General features: G+C 39.9%; 1 protein-coding gene across 1 annotated transcript; it reads left to right on the forward strand.

The window, feature by feature from the left end:
- Window positions 1–3,976, forward strand: LOC128741348 (uncharacterized). Its single transcript, XM_053837120.1, has 6 exons — window positions 1–393; window positions 735–776; window positions 1,139–1,413; window positions 1,840–2,960; window positions 3,035–3,205; window positions 3,529–3,976. The coding sequence occupies exons 1-6, from the start codon at window positions 271–273 to the stop codon at window positions 3,732–3,734; spliced, it is 1,938 nt and encodes a 645-aa protein (XP_053693095.1). The 5' UTR covers window positions 1–270; the 3' UTR covers window positions 3,735–3,976.
- Window positions 3,977–16,843: the final 12,867 nt, after the last annotated feature.

Here is a 16,843-nt window from a genome sequence, read left to right on the forward strand (position 1 = left end):
AACCTGGCTCATCGGTGGTTTAGTTGGTTTGGTTTAGTTGTTGTAGGTCGTAGCATAAAACCTCATGAAACGCATTCTCATTTGGGTCGTCAGAAACAGTCAGTGAGTGTGTGAAGGAGGCAGCAAAATTTGATACGAAATTGTTGCAATTTGCTAGCTCTGACAGCACCGCAACCGAACTGTTAATTATTTAAAGTGCAAAGTTTTGGTTTCAAGTGATAAGCAAAAAGCAGTGTGTTGATTATTTAGAGTATAGTTACACGACAGTCAATGCTAATGGTTAACGTCGCAGGTCTCAAGGAAAAAATGCTTCGGTTTCAAATACCGAACGAACTGAAGGACGATCTCGTGTACTGCCAGCGATCCCTACGTCATTTCGTTAAAGTACACCAGGTAATTCCTAATCGAAGTGAAAAAGTGTCTGAATAGAAAAGTGATTGCGATCAATTTTTATTATGATGAACAGCACAAGTTCACGGTCACATCGCCAGCATGACCGAAAATTTAATTAGTAACTATTTCCGGGCGCTTGCTTTGTCGTCCGCTGAATGCGAACCTTACTGCCATGTTGATTAGGTCGATCTTCCTGAGATTAGATTATCATACTTCTATCAAAAGTAACAGTAGTTGGTACTGATAAACCTAGAAGTTTTGTTTTTCAATGTATATAGTATTACTTATAAGTAAATAATTATTGCTGATGTAGTACGTGTTTGACATTCTTATTTTTTCAGCTGTTGGCCGCAAAACTATCCAATGGGTTGAATCAGAGTCAGGTGAGATGTTCGTTGCTTTTTTTTGTTTATTTCGTGCTTTGGTTAAATTTCATTGATCAGAAATATTAGCGAGCAACGGGCTTGCAGAATCTATCTCTGTGGAAAATAACATCTATAAAAGGCAATTGCAAGTCACATTAGCCCCTTTTAACTATAGTAGATTGTTAAAACGTGAGCAACATTACAATAATGAAACAATAAAAGTGTTGTGAATACGTCATGCTAATTGTTTGCAACTCATAAAAGTGTAATTTATGAAACGTCACTCACACATTAGAGACGATGGATTCTGTAAACCGCATAATAATAAGCATTTCGTCTATTTTATACTGAACTGGCAATGTTTCTTCTACGTGTTTTAGATGAATAAACTGAAAGGCTACCTGCTCGAGCTGGAAGCAGAAATGGTTGAAATCGGCAACGAGCAGCGCCCGCTAGTTCAAGAGCTGGACAAACTGATTGGATGCTATCTCAAGCAGCTGGCAAGCTCAGAACTGCTAGAGGACGACCGGGAGATCGCCTACGGGTACGTGACCCGGGCCCTGTCCGTTCACTATGAGATGTCCTTTAACACCAAGTATACGCCGAGAAATGTGACCGAACGGTTGAACGAAGCACAGCTGGTGCACAAGTACGAGTGAGTAAAGTTCCCTTGTCGTTTTTTGTTTGTTAGCACGAATTTTATTTCTCATTTTACTCTATACAAAAGTCAACATTCATACCTATCAGATTGAAATTGGGCTGTTTTGTAGCTGCTTATCGATCCTAATATAATATTTAGATGAAAGCTTCTGTAAATCCTTCCGGATCTCCCGTTTATGTAAAGTTGTGTGAACGACGATTTTGTTTTTGATTCTGAATAATTCATCAACTAGTTTTTACGAAATATTATGCTATACCTCAATTTCCTGTAAAATCTCAATATGTTTTAAATCTTAAAGATTTCCGAATGATCCGGCAAAATCTACTTTTTTTAATCAAAAACATTTAAGACGCTATAAGCATTGCATTGATGAGATCTTCATAAATTTGTTTTTACCTCTTTCCATCCATATCTCTAAAGACTCGCCTCCTTCGATGATCCGCGCCCCAAGAAGGAAAAGGACGAGTCTCGCAGTAGCACCAGCTGCTCGATTTCGCCAACTTCAATCTACCAGAGCAACCAGAAGCAGATCTCGTTGCTCAAGCCGAAAGAAGAACGTGTCGCTCCGAAAGGTTCCAACGCAGTTCCACCCTTCAACAATATTACATTCTCCAATGCCAAAAGTCTCGTCAACGAAGCAGCTTTGCGCCAGATAGCTCCGGAATCGATCGTAGTTCCGAAGAAACTGATTCGGACTCTACCGCCTCTTTCGGAGCCCTTACCGCGTCCGATAGCAACCAAAGTGACGCTCAAGGAAGTGGAAATCAACCAGGAAACTGATTACGAACCTCAGGAATTGCCGGCTACGGTGGCTATCAAAAAGAGCCGACTCAATTTGCTTCAAGCATTGAACAAGGCCAAAAACAGCAGCCTCACTATGAACCAGCCGGCTGAGACTTCGAAACCTACTGCCATGGTTTTTACTCGTCAGAATAAAGCCATCACAAAGACCAAGAGTGATCCACTGCCAAGCAAGCGTCCTTCCACCGGCGGATCTTCTGATTCTTCTCCAAACTCGCGGTCTTCCACTCCAGTTTCGGGTAAGGCTTCCGACGATTCCGTCGATCGTGCTCTTTACCCAATCGAAGAGCACATCGAACCGCAACCAGGCGACATATTCGAGCTAGAACAGTGTGTATTTTTGAAATTTTTCGGCCTCCTAACGCTGGAGGAAAGTAAGGCACTTGCCACCCGTAAGACGGAACGCAAACGTCGCAGCTGTAATAGTACGGAGCGGAAGGATTTTCACTACGGAAAAATCGACTATTACGAGCAGCACATGCACCACATTACCCGTCGGAGAAATAAACGTCCGATTCTGTATTCACCACCGGCCACCCGTAATGTTAAGAAACGAAAGCATTTTGATCTGCTAGCCTCGAGCACCGGTGCGGGCACTGTTCGTTCCGGTTCTGGATCGTCAGGTTCATCGTCGGCTTCCTCGACAACGGCAGCATCGTCGACGACACGAACCGGTGATGGTTCTAAACTCGTGTTGAGCGAACTAGAAAATAAAACCTGCATTGTCTGTAACAAATCAGGTTAGTTATTGAATTTTGTTTATGGAAATTAACACTAATAACATAATTTCTCAATCTTATCCAACTATTCTCAGGTTCTTCGGACACACTCAGTGCTTGCGTGTACTGCTGTAACATTTATCATCTGTGCTGCCACAGCAACAGCATTTTTAATCCTCAACTGCTACGTCAAAAGGACAATATTTGTCCGGTATGTCTACAGAAGAAGCAACAGGCGGCGGTCGCCCTACAGGCTCAGCAGCGGGGTAAATTTCAGCATCATTAGTTTTCTTTCCATGGAACGCAGTAGTAGTTGTTATTGTGGTAGTGAAATAACAGTAGTATACGTTCCAAATAGCTTATTTATACTTTATAGTTTCACAGTGCTTTCTGAAGGCACATTGATTTCGATACAATTGCATTGTGCGTAACCGAAAGTCAGGTGACTCGCGCCGCTTTACTCTATTACGTTGTTATGATTTCCAATTTTGTTCCAATGTTATTTTTCTTTTTGCTTACGTTCGTTTTCCATTTCCTCCTCCTTGTAAATAAACCCATCCTACATCATTTAATCCCCTGCACATCATAGACCAAGTACTACGCAAGCGTCTATTACGACGCAATGCTCTGCAGAAGGCACGCCACGAACAGCTCCAGCAGAAGAAGCAAACCATGGAAGAACTGTACGTTTCGAAACAGGTGACCCGCCAACGGCTGCAGGACCAGGAACGGCAAACACTGAACCAGATTGCCAATTTACTGAACTGCGTAAGTTCCTTACGGCATAAACAGTAAGAGAAGACATGATTCCATGGACCTCAAGTACAACACTACGGCAACGATCTTCCAACGACATTTTATTGCACATTTATTTTCGTTCTACATTTATATATATCATTATTTTCATATTTATTCGTTATGTTCGAACGTCATTTTATACAGCGCACCAATTTCGGTTTGCGGAATCACCTGATTATTGCTGTAATTATGAGATAAGGCTTTTTCTTATTGAAATTTCAAATGTATAATTATGTCACGCCAATTTAAATAAATATATATTATGAACATTAATTGCCCGTTGGATTTTACTCTGATGATTAATTCAAAAAAGCAATCCAATCAATATTTATCCTGGTATAGTTTAAAAAACCTAATCTGTTCGATTTTTCTGAGCCACTTGTAAGCATTCATATCGATGTGTCTCATATATTGACAAATTTTACTAAATAACACACCTAGTGAAAAAATATTAGTCATTCATATAGGATTTCGCCGAACAAATACCAGCCTTCTTTTATGCTCGAATTTTTTTCTCAATTTTCAAGAATTAACAATTCTAAAGAAATGACATGTTGCACAAGCAACTGACTGCCTCGTTTCGATCAGTCGCGACAGTTTGTCCGGGATACCGTACACGTGCATTATTTGCCATAGCTGTTTGCGTTCGACTGTATCATATGCTGCCCTAAAATCCACGGAAATATGATACGTGGAGACGTTGTACTCCCGACATTTCTGGGGCCTTTGCTATTGGAGATAGACTACGCAACAAAATCTGGGAGAGCATCTTGTAGGCGGCATTGACCAGCGTAATGCCGCGGCAATTACAGCAATTTAGCCAATCGCACTTTTTGTAGATGGGACAAACGACAAACCACACCTTCCATCCACTCCTCCGGTAGTTTCTCCTCCCAAATCTTTAAAATTATCCAGTGAAGTACCATTGCCTAGCGGTCCTTGGTCATTTTTATAAAGTTGTGTCGAAAGTCTGTCCTTTCCGGCGGCTCCATTATGTTTCGGTTTCATAATCAAGCACTTGTTCCACGGGAATTGTCTGAACATGTAGTTGAATAAGCTATTTTTAAACAGAAATATTTGTTGGGAGGCTTCAATATGTTTCCTTTACGATATTGGTTCACCTTTTCATTGAACTTTCGCGTCTCATTACCCCGGAACAGTTAGCTCTAGTGATCTCTGTCTTCCTTCTGGTGCATTTTCTTCCTCAGGATTGTGGTCAACTCATTCGGCTTCGTCAATAGTTGGCCAAATTCTTCCTTGTTTCAATGTTTATGTAGTTTTTTCCAGCTTTTTTCTTCATTTTCGCTTGTTGGCATTCTCCGTCAAACCAATAATTCCGAAGGCGCCTAAGGTCACCTAGCACGGTTGCAGCCGGCTTGGTGAACGGCTGCATATTGCGTAATACAGACCTTAGTGGTCCTTAGCCTCTTATCCAGTAACTCCTATCTTTACCTCCTCGTGGTACCAGTCGGAATACGAGCATCCTTAGAGTAAGTCGGGTAGCCTATCCCGGTGGAAGGTCACGTACTGACAGGAAAGGGGGCACTGTGTCGCCTCGGCACTATAAGATGGCAAGTCCATCACGAAACTCGAAACCATGGCCCTACTTCAGGCATCCTTCCTAATAGACTAACCTCGTGATTTTTGTTTTGACCTTGAATGAGGTCAGGCATACAATTAAGTTTTTATAACGGTAATTTTTACAATTTACGGTCGGAACGGTAGAAGAAAGTAATGAGACAGAGTTGATAGGGTCTAACAGATTAAGATCAGGCGTGAAGGGGAAAGAACGGTAGATGAGGGAGTAAAGGAGGGTCATATGAAGCAACGCTTAAGAAGTTGTGTATCGCAATCTTTTATCCAACCTGGAGGATTCCATGGATTGCCTACTTCTTACACACTACGAACAATCAAGGAGATTCGATTCGGAACATTCGGCTGGACAAAGGCGATGAAATAAGGACATGGAATGGATGCTTGTTACCTGGAACTGCAGATCGCTAAATTTCGTGGGTGGCGACAGGGTACTGCTCGATTAGTTAGAACCCCGAAAGTTCGGCATCGTGGCACCGCAGGAGATCTGTCGAAAGACGAAAACGTGTGAAAGATCCGTGGCGGAAAAGTCCAGTTTTGTCAGAGCGGTGGAGCGACCAATGGTGGAGCTAATAACGGGTTTCGTAGTGATGGGCAGAATACAGGATCGCGTAATACGCTGGAAAGCGATCAGTGAAAAGAAGTGCAAAATTGCAAAGTCTTGGGCTTAACCGTCTTTCTAAGACTTGACCCTTCGTTATCAACTGACTTCGCAGCTTGCAGTTAAAATACAGGACAATTACGGGGCTAGTGCAACGATCCTTCTGACTCTATCTAGCAGTACCGCTCTGCTGAGATTCGACCTACGATGACTGGCTTGTTAGACCAGCATCGCACCTCGAAGCTAATTGGGTAGTATGGAAGGTATGCATGTTGAGGATAAAAGGACGTGTCTTTAACTACTCTATCATAAATGTGCATTGTCCACACGAGGGTAGACCCGACGACGAGAAGGAAGCGTTCTATGCGACAGCTGCTCACCACGGGACATCAAGATCCTCATTGGGAATATGAACGCCCAGGTCGGCATGGAAGCAATGTATAGACCGGAGATTAGGCCCCATAGCCAGCAAACCGACGCGAACGATAACGGCCAGCGATGCATCAACTTTTCAGCTTCCCAAGGCCTTTTTTCCCCGCAAAGATATCCACAAAGCCACCTCTGGAGATCACCTGCCCAACGCACCTTGAACCAAATCGACCGTATTCTCATCGATTGCCGCTTTTTCTCGAACATCATTAAAGTACGCTCCATACCCTACAGGGTGCGGATATCGTTTCGGATCGAAACGCGCACATGTGCACTTAAAACCACCCTCTTCGGTTATACAATCGGCAATTAGACAATTCGCGAGCTGCCGAGCACTACGCTACTGCATGAATCACTACTTTTTTCTGTGAATTTAGGTGGTTCGACCCTCGAAGACGGGTGGAGTAGGATACGCTCGGTCGTAACCGCGAGGCTAGGTGAGCTTCCTCAACGGGAACAATTGTTATTCATTTTATTAGCAATTTAATTAAGCGACACATTTTTCGAAATGCTGAATAATGGTCATCTCTCTCCCTATGATGAGGCTCGAACCGGAAGAGTTAATCATCCTGCGTCCTCATTCATATCCTTACGCCACTGCTATCTCAACCACAGCCGATACAAGTGACTGGATTGAAATTAGTCTTACCGTAAGCGCGCCTAATTCTGTGCATCTTCTAGCCAAAACTGGTAAATTCCTGTAAATTTTTATCTTTGTTAACGCATCTAGTTAAATGTGTGTACATTTAGTTGTTAGTTTGAGACTGCATATGTCAATTTATAATAATGCAAATATGCGGTGCGCAGAACCAACCGCAAAATTAGGCGCGCTTACTTACTGTACTTTTTCGGCGGCAATCCGCATATCGAATTCAGGAGCCGTCTCCACATTTCTCGGACTTGCGCTACCGCTCTCCAGCCACCCCTAACACCCGCTACTCGCGCTGCTCTAGCATCCTCGTCAACAGCGCTTTTCCAACGGGTACGGGGTCTGCGTCGAAGTCGTCGGCTTCTCTCGGATTCTCTGCTAAATATTGTTTTCGCTTATCTCTCTTCCGGCATCCTTGCTACGTGGCCGGCCTATTGTAGCGTGCCGTATTTTAGTCGCTTCACAATATCCACATTTTGCATACTTGATATATTTCATGATTCATACGCCTGCGCCACACTTCTTCATCTAATATGCCGCCAAGAATTGATCGCAGGATCTTACGCTCACAAACGACGAGAGCTCGTCGGTCGTTCTTGTTCTTTCGTATTAGAGTACCACCGGGAGAATAGAGTATTTTACGTGACGTTTAATACCATGTATGTTTTTTGTTTGTTTATGATCTTGACACTTACTGGTAACGACAACATGTACTAGTAAAAGAGAGACAGAAATATATTTGGTTTTGATGTCACAAATTCTCTGAAAATTGCTTACGCGATTCCGTGTAAGTGTGAGCGGATACCAGAAGTGTTTCCTTCTTCTTCTTCTTCATAACAATGTAAACAACAACAAACTGCACTGCTCGAATATAAACCATAAACTGTCGTCGTAAACAGTCTTCACTGAAAACTGAAATTACCCAACCTGCAGTTTGAAAATACTCAACTCTTGTGTACCTTCAGCGAACTTGACGTTTGGGTAAATGGCGAACTAGAACCTAGGTAATTTCAACGCAAAATTTGAGTAAGTCTTTGTTTTGTCTTGTTTTGTCGTGTAGCTTGTTCGATCGTCGGCCGGCTGTCAAACGTTTTCGCGATTTGTTTATTTCCAAATGTGCGGCTAGCTACCGTGACTACGGGTTGTTTTAATTGTTCGAATTTTTAACACAGAGAACAGACTACCAGGTAATTGACAAAAAGTGTGTAAAAGGTTTTTATGTAATCTACGAGTAATCCTTCAATAGAGCACCCCTCGAGCAGTAAGTGGCAAACTAAATCTTGATGTCGCTGCCATCGCTGCTATGTAACTCCAGCACAAAGAAATATTGATAAAGGTACATGGATATTTTTTGATGCGTTTGGCAAACTATTTCTGGAGGGCGCTACCGACAGATTTTACACACAAAAAATCGATTACTTCCTTCGAGCCTGTTAATCTGTTCTCTGTGTTTTTAATATTACGCAGTGATTTTCGGAGGTTTTGAATTGTGTTTGCGGTCACAGTGTTGAACGCAAAATATTGAGGAAGAGTTCATAATGTTTGATGTACCGCTGCTGCTGGTAAGTTGTTTCCTTCCTTTGGATTTTATTTTTACGATCTTTCACGTCCCATTTCTGTTACAGTTGCTATTGGTGCCGTCCGCTGCACCGCTTTTCCTGAGCCTGTCTGCCCGTAACCAACTAGTCAGAACGGAACGTTGAGAAGATCCGGCAAAGCATACAACATTCGGAAGTTTGTTACCGGCTATCGTCTGTTTCCTGCTAGAGGAGTCAGTATTCCAGCATCACGTAACTGATCGCACTTTCGAAATAACAAAAACAATGGGTACGGATGAGCTTGCTGCTGCTTTGCATCATGTAAATATAGGAACTCATTGATCTACCACATTATTCTTTAAAGCAAAAACCGAGGCAAAAACTTATATGTACATATTTACTTTGCAGGAAAGTGAAGAGTAAAAAAAATCCTTAATCGTTTCAACAGTTGCTAACGGAATTCCTTATTGTTCGGAATATACAACATGGCTTGACGGACACGGAACTGGTTGCTGCTCGGTGCCAAATAGGTAGATTTTTGTTTATTAAGATATCTATATTTTCAGACTCAATTGTAGCAAATATTACGAAGCCGCATTTTCTTATTTTGTATATATCTAGAAGGAGTAATTGAGAGGGTGGCTCCTATGCAAATGAACTACAAATTTTTTCATGACTCGAGAACTGCCGCCGGAAGCATATCTGTGCCATGTTACAAAACACGAAAATGAGAAAATCGCACTCAAAGTTGAAAAACTGATTTTTATAAAATTACTTAGTTTCCATGTTGTTATTCATCCCTCTTTGAGATAATGTTGAAAAACTTCACTAAATTTTGTATACAACTTGAAACCATTTTATATAAAAAGGTATATGCAGCGAGACAAATATGCGTCCATTTTTCCAATGGGACAAATTGGCTTCAAATTTTTTCGAGTTTTTCTAGTATAAACACCATGTTTTCGATTCATATTATAAAAATATATAATTATAACGTTAGACAACAAAATGTCGAAAATGACAAAATGTAACATGGGACAGTTATGCTTCCACCGGCAGAGATCTAATCAAGCAAATTGAACAAAAATCATCATGTGAGGGTTTTTGGAGGCAGAATTTTTTCTATGGCGAATTAGGACCTCTCCCCATTCTAAGAGAGAAGGCTCCCATACAAAAGAAATACAAATTACCTCATGACTCGAGAACTAATCAAGCAAATGAAACCAAATTTGGCATGTGAGGGTTTTACGAGGCAGGATTTTTTCTATGGTAAATTAGGTCCCCTCATTTAGGAGGGGGGCTCCTATACAGATGAATCATAAATTTCTGTATAACTCGTGAACTAATTAAGCAAATGGAACCAGATTTGGCATGTGATGGTTTTACGAGGCAGGATTTTTTTTGGTGAATTGAGACCCCCTATGCAATTCTTAAGGCGGCGGTTCACTATACGATACTTATACGGAATATATAATACTTCGGCGGAACTATACTTAGGTCAGGAGAAGGGTCTTCATTTATCACCTCAAAGACGAATTGATTGGTATTAGTTAGAGTAAGCGCTAACCTTCCGGATATATCCGGTTAGTACGCTCTCTAATCAATGCAGTTATAAGACTGAAGTTTATTGAGTAAAACCGGTTAATATTTTTTGAAACGATGGTTCCACAATTGATGAAGAAGGATTTTTTTGAATGGAGGGGAAAGAGTATAAAGGTGAGAGGAGGGTTTTTTTTGTATGGGCTTGTCACTCTGACCACAACATTATTGATTATATTACATCAGGGGGGTTATTGCTAGCTACGCGTAAAAAGTTGTCTCTTGGATTTTTCGTCAACATTTAACGTAGAAAATTAGATATGAGACCCGTTACCGTGGACCCCCGTTCGTTTGACCATTTTTAATCTGAACACTTTTTAATTTGAACCCCGTTGGTTTGCACGACGTGGAAATTAAAAATGGTTCAAATGTCATTCTCAACATGACATCATTTGTTTATGCAGACAATGCACATAAACACGATTCGTTTGTACTGACCTAGCGTGTTTCATCGGTTTCACATTTCGTTTTCCTAACGATTAAGAGAGAAATCCGATTGGAAAATGCAATATTCGCACTTGCAACTGCCAACTAAAACAAACCACCAAAACAATAACAAAGAGCAGGGCGGCCAGTTCACACAGGTTTCAGCATATTTCGGGTTACCAGTTGTTCAAATTAAAAAGTAACCCCGTTAGTTTGCATGAGGAATCGTTCAAACGAACGGGGGTCCACTGTATATGGTTTTATATGTATTTCTAAAAAAGGAGGTTGAAGGAAACAAACGGTCTGGTATTCCAACAGTAGTTCAACTATGTTTTCGGAGAGAACGGCAAAAATGTATCGATTACTAACTAAATCTTCTATATAAAAATGGATTTCTGTCTGTCTGTCTGTCGGGATGTTCCTTATAGAATCAAAAACTACTAAACCAATCGGCGTGAAAATTTGCATGTAGAGGTTTTTGGGGCCAGGAAAGATTTTAGTGATGGTTAGAGACCCCTCCCCCCACTAAAAGGGGGGCCTCCCATGCAAATAAAACCAAAATTTCTGCATAACTCGAGAACTAATCAAGCCAATTGAACAAAATTTGGCATGCGGGTGTTTTTGGTGACAAGAAATTATTCTATGGTAAATTGGGACCCCTCCCCTATTTAGAAAGGGACTTTTAGAATGACTCCTCTCCCCTTTAAGAGGGGGGGGGGGGGCTTCCATACATATGAAATACAAATTTCCTCATAACTCGAGAACTAATCAAGCAAATGGAACCAAATTTGGCATGTGTGTGTTTTTGGAGACCAACATTTTTTTTTATGACAAATTGGGACCCCTCTCCACTTTAGGAGGGGGGGCTCCTATACAAGCGAAATACAATTTTCCTCATAACTCGAGAACTAATCAAGCAAATGGAACCAAATTTGGCATGTGAAGGTTTTCGTAGGCAAGAATATTTTCTATGATGAATTAGGACCCCTCCCCACTTTAAGAGGGGGAGCTCCTGTACAAATGAAATACAAATTTCCTCATTACTCGAGAACTAATCAAGCAAATGGAACCTAATTTGGCATGTGAAAGTTTTCTAGGGCATGAATATTTTCTATGGTGAATTAGAACCCCTCCCCACTTTAAGAGGGGGGCTCCTATACAAATGAAATACAAATTTCCTCATAACTCGAGAGCTAATCAAGCAAATGAAACCAAATTTGGCATGTGAAAGTTTTCGAGGGCAAGAATATTTTCTATGATGAATTAGGACCCCTCCCCACTTTAAGAGGGGGGCTCCTATACAAACGAAATACAAATTTCCTCATAACTCGAGAATAATCAAGCAAATGGAACCAAATTTGACACGTGGGTGTTTTTGGAGACAAAAATTTTTTCTATGATGAACTGGGATCCCTCCTCACTTTAGGAAGGGGGGCTCCTATACAAATGAAATACAAATTTCCTCATAACTCGAGAATTAATCAAGCAAATGGAACCAAATTTGACACGTGGGTGTTTTTGGAGACAAAAATTTTTTCTATGATGAACTGGGACCCCTCCTCACTTTAGGAAGGGGGGCTCCTATACAAATGAAATACAAATTTCCTCATAACTCGAGAATTAATCAATCAAATGGAACCAAATTTGGCATGTGAAAGTTTTCTAGGGCATGAATATTTTCTATGGTGAATTAGAACCCCTCCCCACTTTAAGAGGGGGGCTCCTATACAAACGAAATACAAATTTCCTCATAACTCGAGAGCTAATCAAGCAAATGGAACCAAATTTGACACGTGGGTGTTTTTGGAGACAAATTTTTTTTCTATGATGAACTGGGACCCCTCCTCACTTTAGGAAGGGGGGCTCCTATAAAAATGAAATACAAATTTCCTCATAACTCGAGAGCTAATCAAGCAAATGAAACCAAATTTGGCATGTGAAAGTTTTCGAGGGCAAGAATATTTTCTATGGTGAATTAGGACCCCTCCCAACTTTAAGAGGGAGGGCTCTCATACAAACGAAATACAAATTTCCTCATCTCTAGAACTAATCAAGCAAATGGAACCAAATTTATCATGTGGGAGTTGTAGATGGCAGAAATTTTTTCTATGGCGAATTACGACCTCTTCCCCTTTTAAGAGGGGAGCTCCCATACAAATGAAATTCAAATTTCCTTATAACTTGAGAACTAATCAAGCAAATGGAACCAAATTTGGCATGTGGGAGATTTTAGAGTCTTGAATTTATTTTACGATAGTTAGAGACCGCTCACCTCTGTGGTAGGGGGATATGGACTCTCATACAAATAAAACAGAAATTTTTGCGAAACTCAAAAACTAATCGAACTCGAGAAATTCGAGACTCTTCCATTAAACATTAGTCAATACAAGACCACAAAAACTATCTATAGTAACACTAGATCATTCAGGACGAGACGGTCGCGAGTGTTGCCGGTGACCCGCCGTCGGAAGCGCCGCCCACTGGGGGGCTTGCAAAACTCGAGATTGTTACAAAGATCATCCGAGATTCATTATTTATGTACAACACAGGTTAATTTGTGACAATACGAAGTTTGTCGGGTCAGCTAGTATATATATATATATATATATATATATATATATATATATATATATATATATATATATATATATATATATATATATATATATATATATATATATATATATATATATATATATATATATATATATATATATGTTTACGAACAAACACAATAAAGCCTTGATACTTGAAACATTAAAACGTAATCCAAACGTGGAAGCACAGCCTTTATTGACTTGCATACAATTAAATAAAAAAAGGGAAAAGTAGATATAGTATCGTAATATATTAAAGATTCATAGTCTTCTAATCTAGTATGCATAGCTCCTGGTATATACAATAATTGACAGCAATTGGGTATTTTAATTTTCCCAAAAAAGTTGCTTTTTTTACCTCATTTGATAGCCCGTCGTTTTCTGAATCTAACAGTTCTTTTTTTATTTCAATTAAGTCACTATTTGATGAAAAAATTAATAAAAATCAAAAATAGAATGATTTGCTGTTTGACAGATATCAACCAAGCCGATTGATTGAAATGATGTCAGAAGTTCTCTTCCTCTCTTCTATATTTCTGATAGAGCTTTTCATTTTGACCGTGCTTTTGACAGCTCCCATATGAAACTTGTATCGTCTGATGACCATAGTTTATCTATCCACTGTGTTGTCTAAGGCGAGCTGAGAAGAAAAATGGGTTACTTATAAGCTATCGTCTAACCCCAAAAAATTTTTTTTAATGAAAAAATGCTTTTTTTTATTGCTTTCATTCGTCAAATTTGAAAAAGTCTTCATGTGACTTTACAGTGACATCATATCTTATCATAATATGCGAGAATTTAAATACCGCTAAAATACCCAATTGGAAGCATTACGACCAGTTGTTGTGACTCCTATTTTTTGTGGCTGGAAGGTGCATGGCTCGAACCAAGCTATAATCTGATATTATAACCAGATTCGAACCCGCCACAATGTGGCTCACTGGTACCCGTGTACCTATAAACCACAGAGGCGCTGGACTCCAAAAAAGTAATTTTGCTAAGATCGGAACCTTATCTTTTCTCTTAGCGAGCTATTCAGCTTATCGCATGCCTATAATGGCGGCTGGTGGGTACAATTTTCCTTGGAGAGGATTTACAAGAAAAACCTCACATAGCCTAACCGTAAGGAGTTTATCCAGGAAATGGCCGGTGACCCGCCGTCGGAAGCGCCGCCCACTGGGGGGCTTGCAAAACTCGAGATTGTGACAAAGATCATCCGAGATTCATTATTTATGTACAACACAGGTTAATTTGTGGCAATACGAAGTTTGTCGGGTCAGCTAGTATATATATATATATATATATATATATATATATATATATATATATATATATATATATATATATATATATGTTTACGAACAAACACAATAAAGCCTTGATACTTGAAACATTAAAACGTAATCCAAACGTGGAAGCACAGCCTTTATTGACTTGCATACAATTAAATAAAAAAAGGGAAAAGTAGATATAGTATCGTAATATATTAAAGATTCATAGTCTTCTAATCTAGTATGCATAGCTCCTGGTATATACAATAATTGACAGCAATTGGGTATTTTAATTTTCCCAAAAAAGTTGCTTTTTTTACCTCATTTGATAGCCCGTCGTTTTCTGAATCTAACAGTTCTTTTTTTATTTCAATTAAGTCACTATTTGATGAAAAAATTAATAAAAATCAAAAATAGAATGATTTGCTGTTTGACAGATATCAACCAAGCCGATTGATTGAAATGATGTCAGAAGTTCTCTTCCTCTCTTCTATATTTCTGATAGAGCTTTTCATTTTGACCGAGCTTTTGACAGCTCCCATATGAAACTTGTATCGTCTGATGACCATAGTTTATCTATCCACTGTGTTGTCTAAGGCGAGCTGAGAAGAAAAATGGGTTACTTATAAGCTATCGTCTAACCCCAAAAATTTTTTTTTAATGAAAAAATGCTTTTTTTTTATTGCTTTCATTCGTCAAATTTGAAAAAGTCTTCATGTGACTTTACAGTGACATCATATCTTATCATAATATGCGAGAATTTAAATACCGCTAAAATACCCAATTGGAAGCATTACGACCAGTTGTTGTGACTCCTATTTTTTGTGGCTGGAAGGTGCATGGCTCGAACCAAGCTATAATCTGATATAACCAGATTCGAACCCGCCACAATGTGGCTCACTGGTACCCGTGTACCTATAAACCACAGAGGCGCTGGACTCCAAAAAAGTAATTTTGCTAAATATCGGAACCTTATCTTTTCTCTTAGCGAGCTATTCAGCTTATCGCATGCCTATAATGGCGGCTGGTGGGTACAATTTTCCTTGGAGAGGATTTACAAGAAAAACCTCACATAGCCTAACCGTAAGGAGTTTATCCAGGAAATGGAGAATTGTCTTTAGTTAAAAGCTATTTTGGTTGAAATTGAGGGTTCATCAGAAAAAAAATCAAATAGAAATAATAGAAGACAAATGTACGTTGTATGTTCGAATCTCAGCTGGGAGAGGCTGTTAGAGCTCATAGAATCGAGTCTCGTCGAGACGCGGCGTGCGGGCTGCTGACAACTTATCCTGCATGATTTTCAACATCGCTCTTAAGGTGATCCGACGAATAAATATCGTAACAAGAGGTTTTATTTTCAGTAAAGGTAGCAAACTTCTTGGTTACGCAGGTGACTAGGATAGTAATGCCAGAAAATTTGTCACGGCGAAGGCCATCTGCGCTAAACTGAAAGCAGAGGTTAGGACGATTGAGCTTAAAATAAACGAAGACCAAATGCGTTTTTCACGGACGGTAATCGTTGACGGCGACGAACCAGAAGAGGTTTTTTTTCCATGTTGGATTTTTATCACTGCGACCATTTGTTTGATCTATTGTGATATATCCCCCATTTTACTATAGCTATGTTGTCAAGATGACGCACCACTATTAGAAGCGACCGTCATTGTTTGACTAATAGCATTTGTCCGTACTGGGAATTGTTCTCCAAATATCAAAGGTTCTAACTGCCCTCTGTCGAAGAACCTTAATCTTTTATTAAAAATTGCCGGACATCGGCATAACAGGTGTTCCGAGTCTTCTTTTTGTATGCCACATAAGCGACATATATCATCTTGAAGTTTTCCCATAAGCTTCAGATGATAGCGGCTCGGACAATGTCCTGTTATTAGACCAGTATAGTTGCTTAGATCTTTCTTTGAAAGCTCCAGTATTTTGCGAGTCATAGAAATGTTTGGAGAGATAAACCGTTTCGACTGCCTAGCATTGAAAGTGTTATTCCAATTTGATTCCACTTTCCTACATTCCCATGCCTTCAGCTCCATTTTTAAAGCAGAAGCAGATAGGCCGCAAAAGGGCTCAGGTCCTATAAATTGATGAGAAGATCCGAGTCTTGCAAGCGCATCAGCCCTTTCATTTCCATCAATTCCACAGTGACCTGGGACCCAATATAAGTTGACTTGGTTAAGGCAAGATAATTTTTGGAGTGATTGAATACATTCCCAGACGTGTTTGATGTGCATGTCGCCGACTTTAAAGCATTTAGAGCTGCTTGACTATCGGACATGATGCATATATTTGAATGTCTATAGTTTCTGCGCAAGCACACAGTAGAACACTTTAGAATTGCTTGAATTTCAGCTTGGAACACAGTTGGCCATCTACCCATAGAAATTGACATGTCTA

Source organism: Sabethes cyaneus, chromosome 1 (genome assembly GCF_943734655.1).
Source record: "Sabethes cyaneus chromosome 1, idSabCyanKW18_F2, whole genome shotgun sequence".
Classification (NCBI taxonomy): domain Eukaryota; kingdom Metazoa; phylum Arthropoda; class Insecta; order Diptera; family Culicidae; genus Sabethes; species Sabethes cyaneus.